This window comes from Anabrus simplex, chromosome 7 (genome assembly GCF_040414725.1).
Source record: "Anabrus simplex isolate iqAnaSimp1 chromosome 7, ASM4041472v1, whole genome shotgun sequence".
NCBI lineage: Eukaryota > Metazoa > Arthropoda > Insecta > Orthoptera > Tettigoniidae > Anabrus > Anabrus simplex.
The window spans coordinates 242609335-242634853 of record NC_090271.1 but is presented as its reverse complement, the minus strand read 5'-3'; the positions used below and the strand labels follow the sequence as shown (position 1 = coordinate 242634853).

General features: G+C 36.1%; 1 protein-coding gene and 1 non-coding gene across 3 annotated transcripts in view; both read left to right on the top strand.

Annotated features, from left to right (window-relative positions):
- The window catches only part of LOC136877530 (zinc finger protein 883), a 72462-nt gene extending 49552 nt beyond the window's left edge, over window positions 1-22910 (top strand). Inside the window, exons 5-6 of one of the 2 annotated variants that reach the window (XM_067151647.2) lie at window positions 4739-4788; window positions 21791-22910. In XM_067151647.2, coding sequence (XP_067007748.2) covers window positions 4739-4788; window positions 21791-22823 — 1083 coding nt within the window. In that variant the 3' untranslated portion in view covers window positions 22824-22910. Of the gene's footprint in view, window positions 1-4738; window positions 4789-11264; window positions 11373-21790 lie in introns of those variants that run through there. The other variant, XM_067151649.2, reaches the window with a different exon arrangement.
- LOC136877871 (U6 spliceosomal RNA) lies at window positions 2485-2592 on the top strand. Its single transcript, XR_010860818.2, has one exon. It is a non-coding gene; the product is annotated as a U6 spliceosomal RNA (small nuclear RNA).
- Window positions 22911-25519: the final 2609 nt, after the last annotated feature.

Below are 25519 nucleotides of genomic sequence, written 5' to 3'. Positions count from 1 at the left end.
CTGGAGTATGTTTATAATTACATAGACTAGCAGTAAAAAACAAATAAGTATTGGAAAATGGAATTCTTTTTTCAACCTAACCTTAGTTAAATGATGTCTGCAGCTGGGTTCTCATAATCCTTCTCCTGGTTCTGGCCTTATTTTATGACAAGGGTGGGGAGAGCAAATTGGAGGCAGGATCAGCCATTACAGTATTTCAGAAGGAATGTCATTCAATCAATCAATCAATCAATCAATCAATCAATCAGTCAATCAATCACTACCGATCTGCATTCAGGGCAGTCACCCAGGTGACAGATTCCCTATCTGTTGTTTTCCTAGCCTTTTCTTAAATGATTACAAAGAAATTGGAAATTTATTGAACATCTCACATGATAAGTTATTCCAATCCCTAACTCCCCTTCCTATTAATGAATATTTGCCCCAATTTTTCCTCTTGAATTCCAACTTTATCTTCATATTGTGATCTTTCCTACTTTTAAAGACACCACTCAAACTTATTCGTCCACTGTCGTCATTCCACGCCATCTCTCCACTGACAACTCGGAACATAACACTTACACATTATAATTCTCATGTTAGGTATTAAAATGTACGTAAATACAAAGTATGTTACTAGTGCTATTTTTAATATTCACCTATTCAATACAAAGAGATTTAGTAAATTAAGAATTGAATCTTATCATAAAAAGTTACAAGGGACATGTTTCGCCCACATTAAGGGCATCATCAGCCTCAAACTCAAACCTGTAAAGTGAATAATCAGGATCCTGATTGTTCTTACAAATCATAAAAAGTGGATATCGATGTAGGTGTTTGTCTAACATAAAATTATTAGAATGTCCTTGGTTAAAATTGTAGTATCAAGCTGCATGTCACAAGTTCACAAGATTACACTCTCCGGAGCGCTGAGTCAGTACGCCCAAAATCTGTTGAGGGTAGAGCAATAAACAGCTCAATCTTTATAATGAAATAGTAATGTGTTTCGTTGAATACTGCTATTGGAGGATAAGAAAAAGTAAAGCTGATGTTAATTTCGTATTTTAAGATAAGACAACAGGCTTCTTAAGTAGCCGTTCAGCTGTCCTTTCTTTCATATTTGAGCTCATAGCTGAAAATTTATTGTGCTTATTGGCATTATACATAGTGTTCTAAGTACCTAGTTTGAAAACTCCAGCCTGTTTGATCAATATAAGAGACTTTTTATTGCGTGCAGGTGAACCTGTATATGCCCGAGCCTGAGTAAATGTTTTTGCTTGAATTGACTGTGTTGAGATTAAAAAAATAATTTTTGGTTAGTGTTTGTTGTCCTAAAAGCTATACTGGTATTTTTGTTTTTTTATTGGGTTCAAGACCTGGTGAATGTTTGGATTGTTGTAGGTGAAGGTAACGGAGTATGCATGCGGTGTTGGTTTACACGCACCGCTTCGAGTGATATTTCACTGTTCGTTCCAAGTAGCACGTCTAATATGCGCAGTAATTTGCTCTAAGTTCGCTAATAAGATGGTTGACTTGTTATAAGACACTGAATTTTCTAAGTTCCACTTGCCAGTTTAATGCAATTCAATAAGTTTTAAACGAAGTGTATGCTAAGATAATGGAACCTTCACGGTACCCTGACTTCACTTAGTTCTGTTTGTCAGGTTAAAGCAGTTCAAGGAAATTGAAATAAAGTCTATTCACTCAACTTCACTTGTGATCTTCGTGTAGGATTCAGTCTATGTTCCCGATGCTTTGAGAAACAGTCTACTATCACTCTATCACCATGAAATATTAAATAGTTAATGGCACTGTCTTTCCTTCTAACCATGAATTATTAGGCATGTAGTTTCCACAAACCAAGTCCTAACTGGTTAATTTACTCGTAGAAGTTAACATGTAGACTCATCATATTAATTTTTAAGTTAATCAACAGTTCTATCATACATGGTACTAACACGTCCGATGTCTAACACTTGTATATTATAAGTCACGCAAAATGTTTAAGTATTTGGAAAAACTTAGAATGCAGGATTTATACCGCTGTCAGAGTGTCTGGCTCCATGGCTAAATGGTTAGCGTGTTGGCCTTTGGTCACAGGGGTTGCGGGTTCGATTCCTGGCAGGGTCAGTAATTTTAACCATAATTGGTTAATTTCGCTGGCACGGGGCCTGGGTGTATGTGTCGTCTTCATCATCATCATGATGCACAGGTCACCTACAGGCGTCAAATCAAAAGACCTGCATCTGGCGAGCCAAACTTGTCCTCGGACACTCCCGGCACTAAAAGCCACACGCCATTTCATTAGAGTTCTCGGCTGTACCTCGCGGGTACTTAGTTTGACGTTTGGACTCGACACTCGCACATGAAGTTGAACTTTACTAATGGAAAATTCTAAATTCCCATGCAGGGAATTAGATATTTTTCACCAATAGAGCATGTCAGAAACATATCAGATGTAAGGCTTTTCAGGCGTTTGCTCTATTAACCAGCGTTTCGTCTTAGGCCTGACACTAGACTCCTGCATATACTATAATTGGAGCGATACAGAGAAGATTAGCATGGCCCCTGCGCAAGGATGACATGCAAAATCATGAAGCGTTCCACATTTTTCCTCTCTAAAGAAGCAGAGAAATAAGGAAATGCCTTTTGGTCCTTGTTTCAGTGATGGTGAAATCCTGACATTCACCACCCCGCGGTAGAGAGGGGGCAACGAATGAAGGGACCGATTATCTCCCGGTATAAGGAGATCCCCCATACCAAATGCTAACAGTCTCTTTGAGAGTGGATGATCGGGTATGGGTAAGGTCACTCTGTTGTCCTGGGGACAAGAAATTGTTCCCAAAGGCGGAGGAACCAGTTTGGTCAATGGCATTAGGATGCAGAAGGCAACGGGAAACCATTGCATTAAAGATCCTGAGAGATATTCCAATAAATCCACATGGCATAGCTGCAACGTCAAGATCAGAGCTAGCCATGTGGATTGTCTACCTCCATTTGGAGACGACGTCTTAAGAAGAAACAAAACATACCATGCGGCCTCAAGTTAAATTGTCCCTTTTTATAATCTCTTACATATTGATTTCATTGTGTATCTTTTTAAAACATTCTAGAATCATCATAGAAGGTATGCATATCCTTAACAATGCTACTTTTTTAACCTAGTGGTTATAATACTCTGTCAATCTGTAACTAGCACGATGTTGCGGGTTAGGGTTTAATTTGAGGTATTGGTGTGTTTCTAACCTCAAAAGTGATCATTAGTATTCTGGGGAGATTTCTCTAATTAAGCATTAGTATATTTGTATGAATATAAAATACATGTATTTATACGAATTTTAGGGATATCAGATGAAAAGAAATAGCGAGGTTAACCTATGCATCTGATTGTGAGGACTTACTCATTGAAGATGGTGATGATGATGAGTGGGTACTTGAACCTATATCTTCACATGTAGGCAATGATTCTGATGATTGTCATCACGGTGGCAATATTGATGAAGAGGAAGAACACACAGGAGATAATGATTCTACTGATAATCATTCTTTAATCATTTACCTACACGTCAATCACCAAGTCCCCAACCGTCATCAAAGCAAAGGATACTTTCCAAAGAATATTCTGTTTATATAAGTCTTATATTGATGTTTTATGACCTATTTTACTTCATATATTTGATTCACAGCAAATAAAATCATCTACTTACAGAATTTCATGTTCTCAACATGTCATTCAGCAAAGAAATGTGCTCAAATAAACCCTAACTAGCACGATCGCGTGGGTGGTTTTCCACGAGAATGGTAAAGAAAAAATATTTTTACTATTTTTCCTGAAACGTAGGCTCAAAATTATGTACAATGAAGTAAGAAAAAATTCAAATTTCAAAGAAAATATCTCAGGGTGGAAAGGGTTATATACCCGGGCTTGACCCTGAGCCATGCATGTTGTTGAAATTACTTGATATATTGACGTTGTGATATCTCCTTAAATAACATAGTTATCGCCATGAAATTCGGACATCAGCTATCTGTTATTGTAAGCTACATTGTCCCGTTGTCCGTTAGTCAACGAGGACCTGGCATAGATACATGGAACCAATACCAGAGTCTGCTAGGGACTCTGTGGTCCTTCCAAGTTGAGAAGCTGTGAAGGATCTCCATTTATCTGAAAGCGGAGATATAAAAAAAGCTTCCAGATCGTTCTCTCTGTCGTGTGGGCCATACGTTTCATGACATCGTAATCGTGTCTTAGCAGGCTGCCACAAGCTCACTCGCCAGAAGCGTTGCATCGTAGCCCACAATGCGCACAATTTGAAAGGATGAAACAGACCATGCGGTCGCCAATTCAGTCGCGGGCGGTTCCTGTTTCAACATATATAACCAGACAACATTAATCAGAGAAAAAATATAAATGTTTCAAATCTTCATAGAATGATGATATTGGTAAAAGAAATTGTATAACCACTAAGGGCATGAGAATGAAAAACTCCTTTGGTTTTATGGACTTAATACCACTGTGATCAGCAAGAGAGGTCAGATAGGAAAGATGAAAGTGAGGAGCTGGCATAGATACATGGAACCAATACCAGAGTCTGCTAGGGACTCTGTGGTCCTCCCAAGTTGAGAAGCTCTGAAGGATCTCCATTTAGTTGCTCTTGACAGGGGATATCATTGGTATATATAGTCTCTGCTCAGTCCATAGGGGTAAGTGTTGTTTTTCAGTGTAGGAAGATCTTAATATCAAATGTCCTTGTTCCAGGAATCAAAGGAAGAAATTGACGATGGAGAAGTCTGTACCGATGCAAATCAGTGAGTACTTTTTTCTTCTTGTACTATATACTGTAGGCTAAATTAAGCTGGTTTTTCCAATTTTGATAATCCTTATGTATATTCACTTTATCTTATCAAATGTTTCCTATCATAAAAACCAGAGGAAGGTGTAAGATTGCATTCTTCATAAGGAATCCATACTTGAAACTCACTAACCTCAAACTCCTTGACTTCCTGCTTTCTAACGGTCATAATGAAATAGAATATCGTGCGCCATAACTTGGACTTCCTATCATCAAGGTTGATTTCACCTGCTTTAGTCGCTCACACACACCACATACTTTAATCGTTCACCGTCTCTTCCGGAGTTAAATTTCAAGGCTTACTTGCTCTTAATACTTTTCTTTCATGTTATTGTATGTTTCGTTCACATAGCATAATTATGATGTAGAACTGTTGATGATAGTATTTTGGTACAGTTCCAGAATTTTCAAGAATTCCAAAAATACTTGTATTCCTCTTTCCATCTGTTCCAAAAGTCAGTTTTCAGACATTTTTCCAAGCAACCCCTTAACTTAAAGAATTACTGAATGTTTATTGTTTTGTCCCAAGATAGTCTTGCTTATTAATTTTATTACAGTGTGTAATGGTGATACAAATAATAATAATAATAATAATAATAATAATAATAATAATAATAATACAAGGCCCCTTATAATTCATAGCACAGAGAGGTTTCAAGATGAGTATGTTCATAGAATTTGCATCATCCCATTATGTCAGAAGGATGAATAGAGGCCGTGGTATTAATGGTAGTTTCAAAGTACCAAGATAGATTGCATTCTCGCCCAACAAACGAAATAGTGCAGTGGAAACTTTGCATATGAGCAAAGAATAACAGAGAGGGTCAAGTCAAGTTAGGAACATGATAGGTGAAGACTAGATAACCAGAGAAAAGCATAATCAATTTTGAAGACAAATGTATTGAAACAAATCAAACTCTCTACACATTTTCACAAAAGACCAGGAAACTATACAAATATGGCACTTTCCCAACCATTAACCTTAAAATTCGCAACATGATACAAGATATAAAATCTACAAGAAAGAAAGAAAGTAAGGAAGAAAGAAGCAAGAAAGGAAAGGAAGAAGCAGGAAAAAGGAAAAACATGCCTACCTATTGAGAAGTTAATAAGAGTAGTAAGAAATACAAAAAAAATTACATTATTACACACTCAGGATACAATACAAAGTCCTCCGAAGTGAAGTCCATACATAAATTGGAACTGCATCAGTTACCAGTCAGTGACAGCATAAGCTCATATTAAGTAAGATCATCAACCAGGCCGAAATCATGATTATCTAAGGGAGCTGTTTCAAGACAGTCTCATTCAAACATACACAATTATAAACATGATTCTGAAGCACTGTTCACGCTTAGGCATGTATAGGACTTGCAAAGCACAAGATATAGAACATGCACAGCTCGAGAGAGAGTTGCACCTGAGTTCATGACTAGAAACAATACTTAGATTGAAAGAAGGTAGAAACTTAGTTAGGAAATGTCATGCTCCCAATTTATTCCAAAGGAAAAGTTGTTCCTTCTGAAGTTCCAAATTTACAGGAAAGAATTGAAAAGTTTGTCATAACTCATCTCAATGTTCGTGGTGCTGGCACAGAAAAGGCACTCGTGCACAGGTCCCTAATGATGGAGACGACGTTTAGTGTTCCACCCGCCACACAGGCTAAGGTCCATCTCGATTAATACGGAGAAAAGCCTAGTTTATATATGCTAGAATAGAGGGGAAATAATTCAGGAGAAATACATCGGGAATATTCCAGATATTACAGGAGCATGCGCAGCAAACAAAACAGTATCGTGTGATGTCGGCAGGCAAGAAGGTAGTCAGTTGACAGCAGATAGTGAAGATGGATAGAGCTGAAGTCCATACAGAGTATGTGATTTTCAATAAATATTTTCGATGAGGTATTTGAGTCCCAGTTGCAGAGTAAAATATGGTGTGTTATCATAATGAAAGTGAGTCCATATGAGCAATAGAAAGATAAGGGTTATGTGCATGGCGAATTTCGTAGAAGTAGAGGCCGATGATGTGACGAGTCCGTTACAAGTCTTATTGTTAGCAGAAACACTTTAAAATATTAATGTGCATTTAAGATTGTTTCAGTTACACTTTGCATTAAGATAAACAGGATTTTCAGAATATGTGTTGAGATGCAGTTCTTTAATAAACTTTTGGAGATTAACAAAGTTTTCTCAAATCTAATGTGTTTAAAACCATGCCTTTAATTTGGCAGTGGGGAAGGTTTGAAGGTTTTAAAACTGTTGAAATTAATTGCTAAGTTGCATTTGTAACGCAGTTTATATTATTAAAGAATTAATAAAAGTGTCCATTTTACAGATTACATTGAATACATTTTCACTTTACATATTTTCTAAGAATATAACTTGGCAAAAAGGAAATGACGAAAAATTTAATCTGAATCATTTACCTAATTCAAAGATTCATTCTATGATCCATTCATGATAGCAGAAACAATTCATAAGTTACAGACTAAAACTTTGAACGATGTAAACAAAACAGTGAAAACGTGGGCTTTGAACAGCTTAAAGCGTAGAGTTTAGAAACAAACATTTGCATAAATAAGCTGCTGTAGGTTTGAGAAAACAACAGAGAGCAGCAGTGCCTGGTATAGCTGTTGTTGGAGTTCTACGGAATGGTCTGTCCACTATCACACTTAAGTAGTTTTCGCAGTGTAAATAAACATGTGGGCCCCAGTCAGTATTGGGCATGGTCATTTTACTCCATCCTGATACACATTCGGGTTTGTCTCCAATATGTTAAGCATTCTTAAAAGCAATGTCCTGAAATGATTTCTTCCCATTGGCATCCATAGAATATTTGTCTCTGAGGAGTTCTGTCTTTGGATAAAAGTGGGTATGTACTACTGGTATTGGGCCCAATAATAACTTTTGTTGCTTGAAAAGACATTCATTGGTCAAGATGATCAGCAAGATTTTTGTATTTCTTTTGTTTTAGTTACCCACAACTTTGTAGACCAGTCTTGTACTGAATTTGTTGAAATGCCTTTTTTTTAAACATAGAATATATCCATACTTTCAGAACTCTACTAGTACCAGTGAGCAATTAAAAAACCTGAAAGATTTTGAGTCAAATTTTTTTGACATCATGTATGAAAGCAGTGTTCAAAATTGCATTATAAAAAGGAAGGACTAATGTACCTAGAAACAAGAATTTGACCTTGGTATGATATTATCAGCTGATGCAATATGGCCATTGCTGGATTGAGTGGCTCAGACAGGTAAGGTGCTGGCTTTGTGTGCCTAAGTTGGCAGAGTCAATCTTGGCTCAGTCTGGTGGTATTTGAAAGTGCTCAGTCACGTGTTGGTAGATTTACCAGCATATAAAAGAACTCCACCAGAACAAAATTTCAATACCATGGTGTCTCCAAAAACCATAAAAGCAGTTAGTGGGATTGCAAGTTATAAATCTCATTCTGTATTGATGGTTATCACTTTACAAATAAAAAGTATTTATAAATATGTTTGATTTGTAAAGCAGTTAGTGGGATATAAAGACCAATAACATTATTATTTTAACAGTGCCACCACCTTGAGGAACTAAAATCACGATGCCACATTTCTATTAATTTGTTCATCTGTGGAACTGTCCTTGTGAGTTTTACAAGTATACACCTAAAATAAATCAAATGGTGAACATTTAAGTAAAATGGTGGTGCAGATAAGAATTCTATCTTTTGCAAAATGTCACACTATGGACAATGAATGGCTTGAGAGTTATCAGAACTGGATTCAACCGGGATAGAGTGGCTTGTTAAAATTCCAGAAAGTCCAAGATCACTGGTACCAGGCGTCAAAAGTCTTAGGGAGTGTGTCTTAAAGTTAGAGCAGCCAAGTGTCGTGAGGTAAGGTCTGTGCTACTGGAGCCCCACCTAAGCAGATTTACTGCCCCAAATTTGGTTAGAATCAAGGAATGGAATGCCAGTTATAAAATTTCAATTTTTTTAAACCCTCACCATCAATAATTATGGCTGGCCCAATAGTCACTGCCAATTTGTACAGTGTTATGTCACTCCAAGAACTGAACACAACAAGATGTTATAACCAACTGCTGCACAGTAAAGAGTTCTAGACCAATATGGCTGACACATTGACAATGAGGCATATGAATTTTTACACACACCCAACTAAATATAACCAATTTCATAGTTTATTAATTAAAATTCTCAACACTGTCAAACATATAGAATGCATTCCTGTCACCCTTATCATGATTTTTAGGTTAAAAAATTTTTCAACAAAATGGTTAACAATAACAATTAAGCTATAAATTATTATACACACAAAGGTAAATGTGATCAATTTCTTACTCCATTAGCTAAAATTCTGAATGCTGTCAGACATAGAAAGCACTTTTGTCACTGTATTTTTATATTAGTTATATCCCCTTGTCTTCCCAACTACTTGTGGTATCTCCAGATCAGTGGTCTTGTCACCCGTCGGACTTAACCAGTCCAGACCCAAGGTTTTGTCACGGTAGTATGTCTTACCCAGGGGATGCAGAGGCCTCCATGCTACTTTGTGGCGTAAAGTAGGTACTTCTGCACCCAGACCACCTTTGCTTGCCATGTTAATGTAAACTTCCCAATAATCTAACTAATCTAGACTAATGAGCTTTGTGCACACGGTAAGAAATTAACTTCCTTTTTACAAGTATTGAACGTTGAATGCATTGCTATGACATGTAAGGTTAAGGATTTTCAGCATGTCTAAAACACTAGTTAAGACATATACAATACTTTATCATACCTATAAAAAATCCCACTATTAAATCAAGGATGTATCAGCCTGCATTCGGGAAATAGTGGGTTCGAACCCCATTGTCAGCCCTGAAGATGGTTTTTCATGGTTTCCCATTTTCACATCAGATAAATATTGTGGCTGTACTTTAATTAAGGCCTCAGTCACTTCCTTTCCACTCCTAGCCTTTTCCTATCCCATCGTTGCCAGAAGATTTATCTATGTCGATGCAACGTTAAGGAAACTAAAAAGATGCATAGTGTCGTCTCAGTAATGAATCGCATTGGCACACCTTGTACAGATCTGCGTCTACATTTCCACACTGAAGCACGTGAAGGTGTTATCACATCACTGCTGCACACCCATCCACTTTGCTTGCTTAGGGCATTGTAGGCACACCCCTTCATGGTATTGCAATTTCTGTCTTCCCTAGTGTATTATTTTCCTCAGTACAGCACTACAGCAGATACCACAAACGCATCAATTATGATCACGGCCATTCGCTAACTGATCTCATTCATGCAGAGTTGTCAGAAAACCACTGCTAGCTGCTGAAATTGTATATTGATATGACATTTGTAATTTGCCAGAAATTGTTACACATACCTTTAAACAGCCATCCCAGCCCTCTTTGTACTTTTCCATAAATTAGAATGGTGACTTTACTTCAGCTGGTATTGTTCCATAGTCATACATTACCAATATTTCTCTCTCAAGCACTCGTATTACTTGCTTGCTGACCGCTGGATATTTGCATACCAGATTGGCAGATAACATTACAGCCTCATTTTTTCCCTTGGCAATTTACACAAGGCTATGTAACTACCCAGGTGCAATGTTACAAGACTTCTTTCAGTGATTTACCCAGCCTTTGTGAATGGCATTTACTGTTTAACTTGTGACAGATAGTGAATGCAATGTTATGTATGTACAGGGTTTCTCATATAAACTAAGACCGTCCAAGTGGCGTGTTCACTCTCTAATACGTAAGCTGCAGTATTGGAGGCGCATGCATAGTTCTTGATCTTGCAAGTAGCATGCACATGTTCGATCATGCAAGCATCAGTCGCCAGTCTGAATCTCAGCTGTTAACATGGTGAGACAGTTATCATTGCAACACCATATTTTCATATGTAAAAGTTATTTTAAGTACAAGTTGGCTTGATGGATATGTGATGCATTTGTTCATGAGTTTCCTGATGGAGTGCCACCTTCAAGAGCACAAATTCAACAACTTAATTGTAAATAAATTTGAAACTACTGACTCAGTGCTCAATAAAAAACCTGCACGCAAACAAAAAATTTTATTGAAGGAAACACTAGTAGACAGTGGTGCTAATCTTGAATGGTCATCGAGTAAATCTTTCACAAAATTAGCACAACAAATAGGGGTTTCTGTTAGAGGACGCATGCTGCTCCGCAGCATTCATTATACAGTAAATAGGTCATATAATGTGTCTTGATATGAAATTGCTCCATGCATTGCCCTGGTACTTTTTTGAAAATTATATTTTAGGATTTATATTACCAGTTAATGTGTCAAGTGAAATTTTGTGAATTTTTTAATTGTGACATTGATTGATATTTTATGAACTTTTTGTACTTTTAGAATTATTGTTGTGTGTTTAATTTAACGTTTTATTTATCTTTTAAGTTCTTAAAGATTTAGATTGTTTCGGATGGAAGTTTTTCCTTGTTGCAACCCATATTATCTGCAAATTAGAAGATCCTTTCAGACAAATTAAAGAAACTTAAGTGATGGTTGTACGTGTTTACATGTCATGCAATAGATTCGATGAACATGATTTCAACTGTCATTGGAACTGTCACCAATTAGCCTAGTGAACCCATGAACAAATCCTCACACATTGGAGAAACTTAAAGAAAATGAAATCAGAAACATTACAGTGGCAGAACTCACTTGTGTCAGCCAGAATGTGATTATGAGATACAGCATCTTTTATAGGGTAAGATTTCATATAAGATTGTATACATGCTTAAAGCAGGGTGGCCACATGCGACATAAGTTTGGTTGAGGCAACTGCCATAGCGCAGAGTACAAACACTGTGCGTGCAATCTTAGTTTATATGAGAGACTCTATGTATGTATGTATGTATGTATGTATGTATGTATGTTGAGTCCTCAGCTCTGATGCTGATTGGTTTCTCAACCAACCTACTATCAGCCATGTTGGCTACAATTCACAGAACAACATAAATACCTTGCTACTTCCCTTCTTTGCAGTGATCTGCAAACAAGCCAACCAAACTATCACAAAATAATTTTAAATTCCGTTCCCCATCACATAGCATTCCCTCAAAGTCATCATCATAATGCCCCTTGTTTTTTTCCATTCATCACAGAAGTATGATGACTTCTTTATCTACATGTTACCGTAAGTTCTTGGAACTTAGTCCTAGCTAAAATTAGAGAGATAAGCAATCAAAGGCTATTTAACAGAGTGTGTCTTGATTGGAATTTATAGTAAACAATGTCAGTAGACTTCACATATTTAGATCAAAATAACAAAACAAGAGTATTAACTTTTTGAACTCCATTACCCCTAGCGTATGCTTCCTGCTTCACTCCTAATTAATTTCTGCACTATGAACAGCTGTAGGAAGTGAACACTGCAAGGAAAGTAACACAAAATATAATAAATTACATTATGTGAAATATATTTACCATTGAAGGATTGTTTCTACTTGATGCTTTATATCCACAAATTGTTTTGTTGAATAAGAACACACATAAATCGGGATTGCCAGCTCTTCACTTATGCCATGGATTTCAAGGAGCATCACTACCTTTAATTTCATTGTCACTATTACTCTGTTAACATTCAATAATTTTATTCTCTATTAAATCATGCAAGTCAGTTATTGATTCATCAACGTCACAATCACTGTCTACTAACTTTTCTAAAACATCCACTTCCGTGAGCGAAGATGAAGTAGAATCCATGTTTACATTCAATCTGTATCATCAGTAAACTTTCACAAACATTCATGAATAACAGAGGTTACAAAGTCATTATAGTTCCCAAAAACTGTAGAAAATAGGGATAGGTGCTCTCTTGAAGACCGTTAGATAGCTCTACAGAGCTGGAACACAGCACAGTCATCATACAAGCGCTGAAAGTACAAGGTATTGTCATATCGAATGGTACTCGACATCGGACCACAAGTATAATATTTTAATGTCAAGTCCCATTCGACATAGGAATGCAAAAGATTAAGTTTATCTAAATTATCAACAATGAGTTAAAACATTCTTGTTAAGTTTTTGAAGTATACTGCTAAATTGTTTGTAGTTATGTAACAGTTTTCTACATTCTTTTGAAATAAAATATTTATTTGCATGCTTTGTCCATTGTTGACAACCTGTACATTTTGGATGCTGATGGTTATTTACAGTAAAGAATTATATAACTATATATATATTGTAAATTAAGTTTGATAATATTTAGACATCAGGTTATTTAATGTATAATATATAGGGTCTCTCATATAAACTAAGACCATCGAAACAGCGTTTTTACTCTCCGATATGTAATCTGCAGTATGGGAGGTGCACACGTACGTACTTCTTGACCTTGCAAGCAGCCTACACGTGTTCAATTTGGCAAGCATCAGTCGCCAGTCTGAAACTCGACTGTTTAGATAGAGAGACAGTTATCATTGCAACCAGTATTTTTGTATGTAAAAGTTCTGGTTTCATCTGAATGGTCATGTGAAGTCATAACTCTCACTATTGGTGTGCAGAAAATCCTAATTGCCTTTAGTCAGCCCCTCATTATGATAGGAAGATTGGTGTTTGGTGTGCTGTTAGTGCAAGATGAATAATTGAGCCTTTTTTTTTTTTGAGATGACAGTAAATGCAGAAAGGTACAAAGATGACATTTTGATGCCATTCTTCCATCAGTTAGCAGAAGAAAAAAAATTGTGTGGGCAAGATTCAGCCCCTGTTCAAAGAGTAGAAGATTACCTTCTTTCAATCTCAGAAGTATTTGCAGACAGAGTGATCAGTGCTGGTCTATTTCCCCCTCGTTCTCCAGATCTAACGATGTGTGATTTTTACTTGTGGGGTAAACTGAAAGAGAAAGTGTATCGAACAAATCCTCACGCATTGGAGGAACTGAATGAAAATTTTTACAAATGAAATCGGAAACATTACAGTGGCAGAACTCACTCCTAGCAGCCAGAATGTGGTTACCAGATACAATGTCTGTATAACTCTGGAAGGATAACATTCCAGTACCTTTTATAAGGTGAGATTTCATATAAGGTTGTATAGATGTTTCAGGCAAGGTGGCCATGCATGACATGAGTTTGGCTGAGGCAGCTGCAGTGCAGAGTACAAACACTGTGCGTTCAGTCTTAGTTCATATAAGATATTCTGTAATAATGATATGTATTGTGACCTGTAGACCTTAAGAGGATTTTTAACCTTTATTGGTTTAATCTGATGGCTCCGGGATAGGTGTATATGCTGTCATCATCATTAGAAGTCATTATTAAGTAAGGCCCCATCCTCATAGATGCACAGGTCGCCTATATGGTGTCAATTCTTCGAAGGCCACACTCCATTAGTTACACAGAACAATATCTATGATAAGGAATTTTATGTCTTTGCTATGTTTCATTACTATTTTATTTTATTTATTTATTTATTTTTTTTTGCAAGAAGGTTCTGTCAGATCTCCTGTCCTTTACTTTATTGAAACTACAAGCATTCTCACACTCATGTTGTGGAATGCAGGTGATGTCTGATAGTGAAAAAATGTTTTAGTTCTGAGTCTGCTACAGCCTGGATGGTGGATTCAGGTGTTCAGAAGTCCAGAGTTTCTTTAGATATAGTCCTTCTGGTGCTTATTATCAGACTAACCACTTCCCATTTTTGTATCTTGTTGTAAGATTCTCACAGCATGGGTCATAGATGGCCTTTTTCTCATCACAGATGATTTTTGGCTGGTGTTCATTGCTCCCAAATCTCATGGTCAGATCGATCACTATATCTGCTCCTTTAGTTCAGTCGATCACTATCATGTCAGCTGAGCGTGTTGATCCATCTTGGGAGAGACATCTGATTTCTTTGTAGACTTTGAGATAATGATGTCTACAAAGGGCTTCCAGCTATCGTAGAATGCACAGCATTGTGGCACTTGATTCTCATTAGCTCTTCTTTGGGACAGAACCCTAATATATGGTGAAGGGTTTTAAACTCATCACATCTTCTGCAACGGTATATATTAAGGCTCCTTCCAGGAAGAGTTTGAACAGTGATGACATTGCAATTCATTTTAATTGCTTCCGTCCATTGCCCACATGATATTGCTTTCATATTGCTTTTCCAGGTGTTGCCTTTCTTTCAGTGAGGAAGGAACATTACTCCTTTTTTCCTTTTGATGGCAGTAAGTTTCAGTTCCTGAAAGAATCTTCAATAAGAGACCATAACATTCACACAGTCTTATTCAGATTTCTGTTCTGACATACAATTCAGAGTTTCGTTCCGACAGTTGATTTTAGACTTACACTTGAAATTCATTACTTAGTGTTTGAAGCATGCTTATTCTTAATTGTCAAAGAAGATGCATACTTATTTCATGATGGTAAACAGACAATCACTTCATCATGCATTGTGGGAAACAGGATGAACTACTGATGACTGTTTCCCTGAATATCAGCTCCATGGAGGAGTAAATGAATGTCATCCCTTATGTCCAGTGTCAAGTTGAGGAGCTGGAGGATGCATACTCCATTTATTTTTGAAAAGCATCTTTAACCATCTAGGGGAACACTAGTAATAATAAAGTCATAGCAATACACAACCTTATAAATATGTTGAGAGAGCCACCACTTTGAGGGTTGCAATGTTTTCTTATAATTTTATAGACCAAGGGGGTCTTTTCCTTTATACCAGATATTTTGTCATTGCCATTTATTTTTAATTATAATATTTTCAAATTAATGTAATGAAATGAATATAGGGCAATTAAGTCACTGTTGGAATACCAGCAAGTAATGGTCAAATGTAGAATTTCTTGAACATGTTATCTAAGGACAGTAGGTGTGGGAGGGAGGGATGATGTTTTTTCTGTATATTTTCTTGTTGATGGACCCAGTACGATGCTTTACTAGGGGTCTGACTATCCCAGATGTAAATATTGTGTGTTGATAATTTGTGTCCGGTATTATTTCAGTAGGTGCTGCTATGTTATCAGAGAATAATTTTTGTGTGGACATATTTGTGAATCCTCTATTTAGTGTTATATTTCAGAAAGTGCAACAGTGTAAATGAATGTGTGTCATCTCATATAGGTTTTTATTTTAATTATTTCTTCATGTAAACCGATAGTAATTACTGTGCATTGCTAACAGATGGGATCAAATTTTGACCTCAGATTGTAATAAATAATGTTATATTATAAGTTTTAACATATCCTCACATTTATAATAATTTGAGTGTAAAATGTCCATGATGAGGATGTCGAGGTACTGCAGAGATAGTGTAAGCCCTCAGTGCCATACTCAGGATCATTGTAAGGTAATAATTATATTCCATTGTTGAATTTGTTAGGGAATTTATGTGTAAATCTATGTTTTTACAAGCACAGGCTGGGATTGTTTCCAAATGTGTTTTGTTGTGGTAAATTGACGTTTTTTAGGTAATTTAGGTAATTTTACAGAGGCAGTATAATTGAAGTAGAAATAATTTTGGATAGCTGTTGTCCTACGATGGGTAGAGATAACATACAGGGTATGTGGAGCTTTGGACCATTATGCTAAGAATATCTTAATTTTCAGATAAAGGCCAGTGAATATTGTTTTATGAATTGCATGAGTTGTCAACAAGCGTTGGTAGCTGATTTAGGAATTAGCAGGTCACTAACGTCCCATTGCATTAACATAGCTCGATAGTCGCAATAGGACCTAGAGTTAAATAGGCCAGTGTTTTAGTTATATTCTGGCTATGGATTTATGAAGGAGCATGATGTCTCCCTTTCTTGAGTTTTTCTGTCGAAGTATTTCACAACATGTCAAATAATGTGTATTGCTGCCAAGGAGTGTCTTGTCGTAAGTATAGGTCTGTATTATTATTGTCATCCATGTCCATAATTATTATCTGTGTATTGTCCCATATCATATCGAAAAGTTGCCCTAGGTAGTCAGTCAGGCACCATGGGCAATTCTCAGGGGTGGACCGTTCATGTTCCCGATGGTTAGATATGATAAGGAAACACTATTTAGATACAAGTTCAAAGTCAACACAGAACAGTGACTTACCATGGCATTTCAAGGATAGATAATCTGGTAAAATAAAAACTATCATAAAACAAAGCCTGAATTTATTGACAAATATTTAAACTGAGGCTTGGCAATACGGCCACAAATAAATAACAAATAAATTAAAAGTTATGATATCTTCTTCTCAGATGAATACTAAATAAATTACAATATTATATTGGTTCAAGATCTGGCCTCCATAACAACTTCATCAAATTCTGAAACAAATATCAAAAGAAATGACTTAGTTCCAGATTGAATCTTATTGAAGAAATAAACAAATATCCTATAACTATCTCATTTTTCACGTGTGAATGCTTCACTTAAAATCATAAAGGATCGTTAATATATTTTGTTAACATGAGTTATTTTCAGATAATAATACTTGATCATCTGCATTATGAATTACAGTATGACTATATCTTGTTTAGGACATTCCATTCTCAAAAATTTCATCACTCAATTTTCTTAAGTTGGAACCTATTTCCAATCTATCATAAGTCATTTAAGTTATTGATTTGAATTGAAGGTGTTTGTTGCTTTACTGACTGTGACAGTATTTGACAGTGTTTTTAGAATATTCATCAGAATCTAATAAAATTTTGCTGATAAATTTTACTATAAAGTTTTACAAAAAAATTATGATGTTATTTGATGATATATTTTCTCAACTGAAATTACAAAGTGTCAGTCTTGTCTGTTCCAAGATCAAATGTATAAGCTCAGAATATCCATTTCTGAAGAAAATTCCTATACAACATTGCACACAAAAATACAGATCTTCACAATACAGTAATCTACAAAATCAATCTGTAGATAATATTCCACTGAAACAATAAGATACACATATATTACACTTGAAATTTATTTACATGCCTAAATCAAGAATTATTATTGACACTGATTCTTAGTTGGTTGTCTTCATAACTAATCCTCCTAAGGTCAGAAAATTGCACTTCCTCCCTGATTTCCTCACTTCATTGAATCATGACTGAACCCAAGACTCGTTACTTCAGATTCTAACATCATGGATATTGAATTGGGATACAAACTCCATAAGAAAAGTAATTAAATGGGATGCCATCACTAGCTCAATGTGATACAATAGATTTGAAAAAGAAAATGAGTCTCTATTATGACAATTTTAGGAATATCTTCAAAGACACAAGCAATAATATTCCAATCAACCACCTTTGATTATTAAATATAATTGTCGGAACCCTAATCTGGCATCCCATTATCGCCTAACCTCCACCTTTATCAGAAAATAAGGCACGATGCCATAGTCTGAATATTCCACCAGAGTGACACAATCAGTGTGGGCAATATAAGCAATTCTAATGGCACTCCACTCAAAAGCATTTAATCCTTTAAATAACCCATTATTTCACTTACATTTCATTATTATTTTATTTATTATTATCTGCCTGTACTAATTTCTATCTCACAATGTAGAAATATTAGATAGGGCCAAGCTTCATTGAAAATGCTATTTCCCTTGCATTCCATGATATATTAATCACTCGGACACTTTTAACTAATAGGTTTAGTCGAATGGTTTTGTTATTATTAAAGCAGTAATTTCTATTTTATTGCAATGGTGAGATGAAAATAGTTCTAAAATTCAACTTGTACAACTCCACAAAATCCAATGCTACACCAAAATGTAAGAGAAATTTGAAATGGAAAATGGCTAGAAAAAATCTATTACTACCATAACCATCTAAATAGATAAAAAGTAGGCAGGATTTAGACTAGTTTACATGGTAGGGTACTTAAGTTTAGATGCAAATATTTAGGTGTAAAATTTGAAAGTAATTTGCACTGGAAGGGTCATGTGGATGACATTGTTGGGAAAGCATACAGATCGTTACATGTCATAATGAGGCTACTTAAAGGATGCAACAAAGAATTAAAAGAAAAAAGTTACTTAAGTATGGTTCGTCCATTATTGGAATATGCAAACAGTGTTTGGGATCCTCACCAAGAATACCTATTAAAAGAAATAGACAGTGTGCAGAGGAAAGCAGCAAGGTTTGTAACAGGGGATTTCAGGAGAAAGAGTAGTGTATCAGAAATGTTAAAGGAACTAGGGTGGGAAACTTTAGTAAGAGAAGGGAGAAAACTAGACTTATAGGGTTATATAGAGCCTATACAGGAGAAGCAGCATGGGGAGATATCCGTGAGAGGCTTCAGTTGGAAAATAATTATGTTGGCAGGACTGACCACAAATGTAAAATTAGAAGAAATTTTAGTAGAAGCGATTGGGGTAAATTTTCATTCATTGGGAAGGGTGTAAAGGAGTGGAACAGTTTACCAGGGGTAAAATCTGTACAGATATTCAAGAAGAGAATAAACAGCAACAGAGAAAATAAATGAAATGTTAGAGGGCATTCGACCAGTGCAGGTTAATGTAAATAAAAAATGTGTGTGAATAAAATTCCATCCCCTAGTCTAAGGAGTTTGGACAGCCAAAGTAGGGGACTGCCTGTAGGGGTGAAGTACAGTGGAGACTTCGAGGCCCCTGGGACCGCTACGGTAGCTGTGAAGGCCCTTCAGGGACTCTGAAAAGTGGTGGCAAAAGGGGCTCTGGTTAAGATGCAGCAGGTCGTTAGGCTACTTAGGTTCCAGAATGGGTAAAGGAAAAAAGAAAAAAGTAAATAAATGCAATGTAAATTTTAATCTTATACCAGTTGTACAGTATCATTTGAAGTAATTCCACATACTGTATATCAGTTGACTATATCTGTAAGTAGTACAGGAGATATTATTAGTAGAATTTTGTAAACAATATAAATTTACTAAGGATGAGCTGTGTGTTTAATAAAAAAAATTGTTAGCGTAAATTGTATAATATTGTATTATAGGAAAATTTTGTTCTCTTGTTAATTTAATATTTAGTGCTTGACAATAATGTATTTTAGTGTACCATTTGCCACCGAGGTAGGCACCTCATTTGCAAATAAAGAGATTTTGATTTGATTTGATTTTGATGTCTTCATTCATTCTCCAGGACCGGTATAGGTCTCCTTTACATATCGCAAGGTTGTTGAAGTAGTCATTCCCAGGTATCATTTTCGAAGTTAGGATGGCTACTCACATTTTTAGTGTACCATCGTTATACATACGTCAACATCCAATGTAATATGCCATGTTCTCCACCAAATAACAAAAGGCGATTCCATCTTGTTGTTAAATTGCTTAAATGGATAGGAAAAGTCTCCACCTGAAATAAAGAATGAGAAGTAGAAGGTGTTCAATATTGCAAGTTTCCCATATGAAGTTTTGAAAGAACAAGTAACTTTGCCCTGCTGTCCTCCAAGCGAAAACTATACAGCACCCACATATGAGCTCAGTCTCTCCTCAGCTGAGTGCAGCTGTGCTTCTGATGATGCACACAGGTAATGAACTCATTGGTGTCTCGCTACATCATGCCTAATCTACTAGAAGTTCAGCGTCATGCTTTCTCATTTCTTTACAGTGATTCCAGAAATGTTATGTAGTTCATGTTCTATAGCATCCTTTCCATTCTCTCTCATTTCAATGCTAACTTACTTCTTATGAACCTTATCCTGGGTCCAATATACCCAATTGTCATTGTAAAAGAATTCCTGCTGCAGTGGAGTGAACTTGTTCTGATATGTAAGTAGCATTTTCATGTAGTCCAGTATGAGATTTCCACAGGAGAAATTTTGGATTTTGATATCTAGACAACAGAGAATAACTAAGATTAAGTTATAAGTAGGTTCCCACCTTCCAATACTTATCAATTTCTATATAATAGTTTTATTAATTACATAATATAAACCAGCTTAATCTCGAGGACATGCTTTGTTCCGATTATGGAATATCTTCAGCTAAAAAATTTGACAAAATGGCAAGACAATTAAAACATATTTGATAGTTATGATGATACAATAGCTAAAAGATGTGACAAACTGGCACGAAAATTAAAAGACATACCATAGTTATGATGATAAAATGTTCATTCATGTTGGTTATAAACTTCAACAAGTCAGTGTCCAAGTGACGAAGTAAAATCGGCGATAATGTTCTTCTTTATGTTGGAGACGTGTATATTTTTTAATCTTGAAGATAAAATTAGAGATATACAAGATTTTCTTAATGTGTAATTATGAGATTTATAAGGTGTAACAGAGAATAAGGTGTCAACAATGTTTTAAAACATGTAGAAAGTGCCTTCTTGTCTGGACTATTCACAAACATATGGTGACCTCTGTTTACCTCTACAGCATGAGATTGTTTGCTTGCAGCATTGCCAAAGCTGTTAGCGGGATAATTATAGCATCCTTTCCATTCTCTGTGATTTCAATGCTAGCTTGACTTCTTAAGAAGCTTATCCAGGGTCCACTGTGCCCAGTTGTCATTGTAAAATAATTCCTGCTGCAGTGGAGTTAACTTGTTCTGATATGTAACATTTTCATGCAGTCCAGTATGAGATTTTCAGAGGAAAAATTTTGGATTTTGATATCTAGATTGTGATCGCAAGTTTGGTAGAACTATGGATCCTTGTAATTTCAATTTTAGAATATTTGTGAAATAGTATGTGTGTCATTAGGTTTTTTAATCTCATCAGAAGGTTGATGAGAATAATATTTTGCTTTTTTTAAAGAGAAGATTTCATTGCCCACAATAATGGAAATAATTTTTACAACTAATGTTATATTAATGTGAGGAACCGTTCCATTTTTCACCATAATATAATTGTGGTTTACTTCTGAGGTTGAAAAAAGGAAATGTGTAAAATATATTTGTATGAATGCACAAATTCAGAAAAACATATTTATCTTTGGACTAATTTCCAACTACTGATACTATAGATTGTTCAATGTATTTTTATTGAACAATATTCATTGTCTTACTTTTTTACAGAATTCATACCTTGCCCTTACCTCAGCCCAGTGAAACTCAACATCAAGTATATGAGCAAAACTATTCCTGCTTTGAGTGTGATATGACTTTTGAGAACTGGGATTCCTTAGGAGATCATGCAGAATTAGTTCATAACAAGTTACCTTGTAGAGAATGTGGCAAGACCTTCTCTCGACGTTCCCATCTCAATGAACATTCAAAAGTACACAGCGGAGTTCGACCTTTCTGTTGTAATATGTGCAAGAAAACGTTTGCTCGAAAGGCAGATCTCAAAAAGCATATACGTAACATACACTTGGGAGAAAGATCGGCAACTCCTCAAAAGGGCCGGTATGTATGTGAACTGTGCGGGCGGCTTTGCTCCTCGCCAGCTAACCTACGGGAGCATTATACAACACATACAGGTGAACGTATTTTTGGTTGTTCAGTGTGTGGGAAGAGTTTCGCAAGAAAGTCTGATTTAAACCAGCACTCACTGGTACATTCACAAGATAGAAACTTCTGTTGTGATATTTGTCAACGAGCTTTCCTCCGCAAGTCTGACCTCCGTAAGCACATGTTTGTACATTATAAAACCAGACCACTTAATTCTACCGCCTATCATTGTACCGAGTGTGGCAAGGTCTGTTATTCACAATTTGCATTACGTGAACATAAGTACACTCATACAAATGAGAGAACAATTAAATGTGCTCTATGTCCAAAAATGTTTACCCGTCGAGCGAATCTTCGGAGTCACCTTGTGGTTCATTTGGACAACCGACCATTTTCTTGCATTATCTGTGGTAAAGGTTTTGCCCGGAAGTCTGATGCGAAGGTCCATCAAAAGACACATTCGGGAGATCGGCCTCATGTCTGTAATACTTGTTCAAAGTCGTTCATTCAACGTAGTGATCTTAAACGGCACCTGCTCGTTCATACTGGCGAACGTCCTCATCAGTGCCCTATCTGCAAGAAGGGATTCACACAATCGGCGACTCTTCAGAGGCATAGACTAAGACACGGTCCTGAATTAGTAACGCTTCTTGAATGAACATAGTCTCTTCCTTTTCTGCTTCGTAGCTTTTTGACGTCCGCCTTCGTAGCGTAACGGGTAGACTTATTTGCTGCCGTCCTGGGGGGGGGGGGGGGGGGCGGCGAATGGCAGGAGGTTGGTATGTGGTTAAAGTGGTACATGCAACTCACCTCCATTGGGGTGTGCCTGAAAAGAGCTGCAGCACCTTGGCATGAGGACACAATTTTACTTATACTCAGCTCTTAAATAATGATTGGTTTTGAGACCTTGCTTGTGGAGACATTGGAATGTATTATATTGCATTTGTTTTTAATATACTGTGATTGATATTGACCATGGTGTAGTAACATTAAAGTTTGTTGCATTGTGATTATTTTTGTCATAGATCATGTCAAAATAATAAGATTATCATAAGTTTTCAATATGCCAGTTGATCCTTCTTCTCTTGACATTAATTTAATATTTTTGTAGTATACTACATGCAGCCAAAGAAATAATTAAATCGTTTGATAGATAAACTTAATATTTAAAATATTATAACAGAATTTAATTCATTCATTAATCTTTGTGCTTTTTAATGTTTAAATATTATGCACCCGTAAGCGCACTGATTCATGCTCGAGCGGCTGGGCCAGGACTGGACAAGCAGCCTGATACGCCGGGGTGCAAGGTTGCATTTGTGACATCTGTTGGCTTTTTCTGGAAACATTTCTAATTGAAATGTGTTCTTGATATTACAAGTAACTAATCTCATTTTGTTCCGTATTGAAGATACAATAAGTAAATTCTTTCAAGATTAACATTATTGTGTCCACCTTTTCAATACAAATATATATTTTTAGTGATTAGATTCTACATGAATTAAAAACATCAGTTAGGGGCATGCTTCGCCCTAGTTATGGGTATCTTCAGCCTATATTAATCTTAAGGTCAAGAATTAAAACTATAAACATTGGAACTTATAGTAAACTATCTTAATACTAAATACAATTGTCTTATGCTATTTACATAATTTACAATATGTACAGTATGTACAATATGTGCATTAACTTGCCAGAATTTATGAACAATGAATTAACTTATTTTATAATGACTACACTTCCAATTGTGGATTGGATTGATCACTGTGTGAATTGGGGTTTCTCAAATTGTATTGACTAGAATTTATCACTGCGTGAGTTGGGGTTTCTTCAACTGTTATGGTCACCTGAGTCGTAAGAATTTTTACAAAACCGGAATCTTGGTTAAAGTCGTTCATGTTAGGGTTTGAATCAGTTTGAATATTCCTTTAAAAAGAAGCATGGTTATGTTTTAAGGTTGAAGCGTGTAAGTTGGAGACATATTGTTGATATCATTCATTGCTTATCGGATAAAAATATTTTGGAAAATTCTGTCATTCTTGTTGATTGACTTCCCATTGGTGCATATTCAATCTGGGAGGAATATGAGTTGTCTGTAACTGGATAAGAGAAAAAACGGGGAATTAGAATGATGAATGTGGAATCCAATATGGTAATAATTGCAGAGTGAGTGTTTATCATATGAACTTGCTTGTCTTGTCGACGTTAGCTGGGACCAGTTGTTCCGGTTGTGTGTGAACGGCTCAGCTTGCTACTCCTAGTGTAGTATTGATGCTGTACCGGAGGGGTGGAGCGTTGTGGGGAAGGGGGCGAGTTTCAAATCGTGTGTCCGTATTGTTGCTTGAGAGGCGTTACTTGAATTGGATTGGGCGGGCCTAGCATTAGGCGTGGCTATTGGAGTGCATGTGTTCTGTGATTTAAACATACTGGGAACTTTATTCTGATTTACAGCCTGGATTAACCTCGGAGTTTTTTTATATAACAGATTTTGGTTATGGGTGACATCGTTAAGATTATTATTTTTGTTATAAGTTTGATCCAAATAAATGTCCAATTTTTCCATTTCATTCAATAATTTCCCCTTGCCTAGGCTTTTAATGACCGTCAAATCATTTTCTATTGAGGTGAATTTATGGCCTGTTTCTGTCATATGCTGGGTCATGGCTGAATACTTATTATGCTTGGAAGCATTGTAATGTTCCAGATACCTCGTGTAAAAGCTCCTCCCGGTTTGTCCAAAATATGTGAACTCACATTGGGCACATTTTAACTTATGAACACCAGATCCTGAGTAATTGTTTTTGTTATTAATGACTCTACTGTGGTTGAGGAATATGTTCTGATTATTATTTATTGCCTTGAAGGCTATGTTGACGCTGTTTTTTTTTTAAATATTAGTGATATGATGGATAGCCGGGCTATTATATGTAAGTGTGTTGTAGTTGTTTGTCTTTGATTTCTCTGGGACTAGGTTGGACGATAGCCTAATTTTGATCTTATTAATTAACCGATTGATAACATTTACTTGTAAGCCATTGAACCGATCTAACTGTCTTATGTAATTTAGTTCTGTTTCCAAACTTTTTGGCGAAAGAGGAATTTTTAGTGCCCTATATATTAGACTATGATAGGCAGCTAGTTTTAGGAAACCTACTCATTCACCCATAACTATTAAAGATTCGTCCTTACATCCTAAGACCCAAAAACTAGCTGGCCATCATAGTCTAATATGTAGGGCACTAAAAGTTTCTTTTTTGCCAAAAAGTTTGGAAACAGAACTAAATTACATAAGACAGTTAGCTCGGTTCAATGGCTTTCAAGTAAATGTAATCAATCGATTAATTAATAAGATCA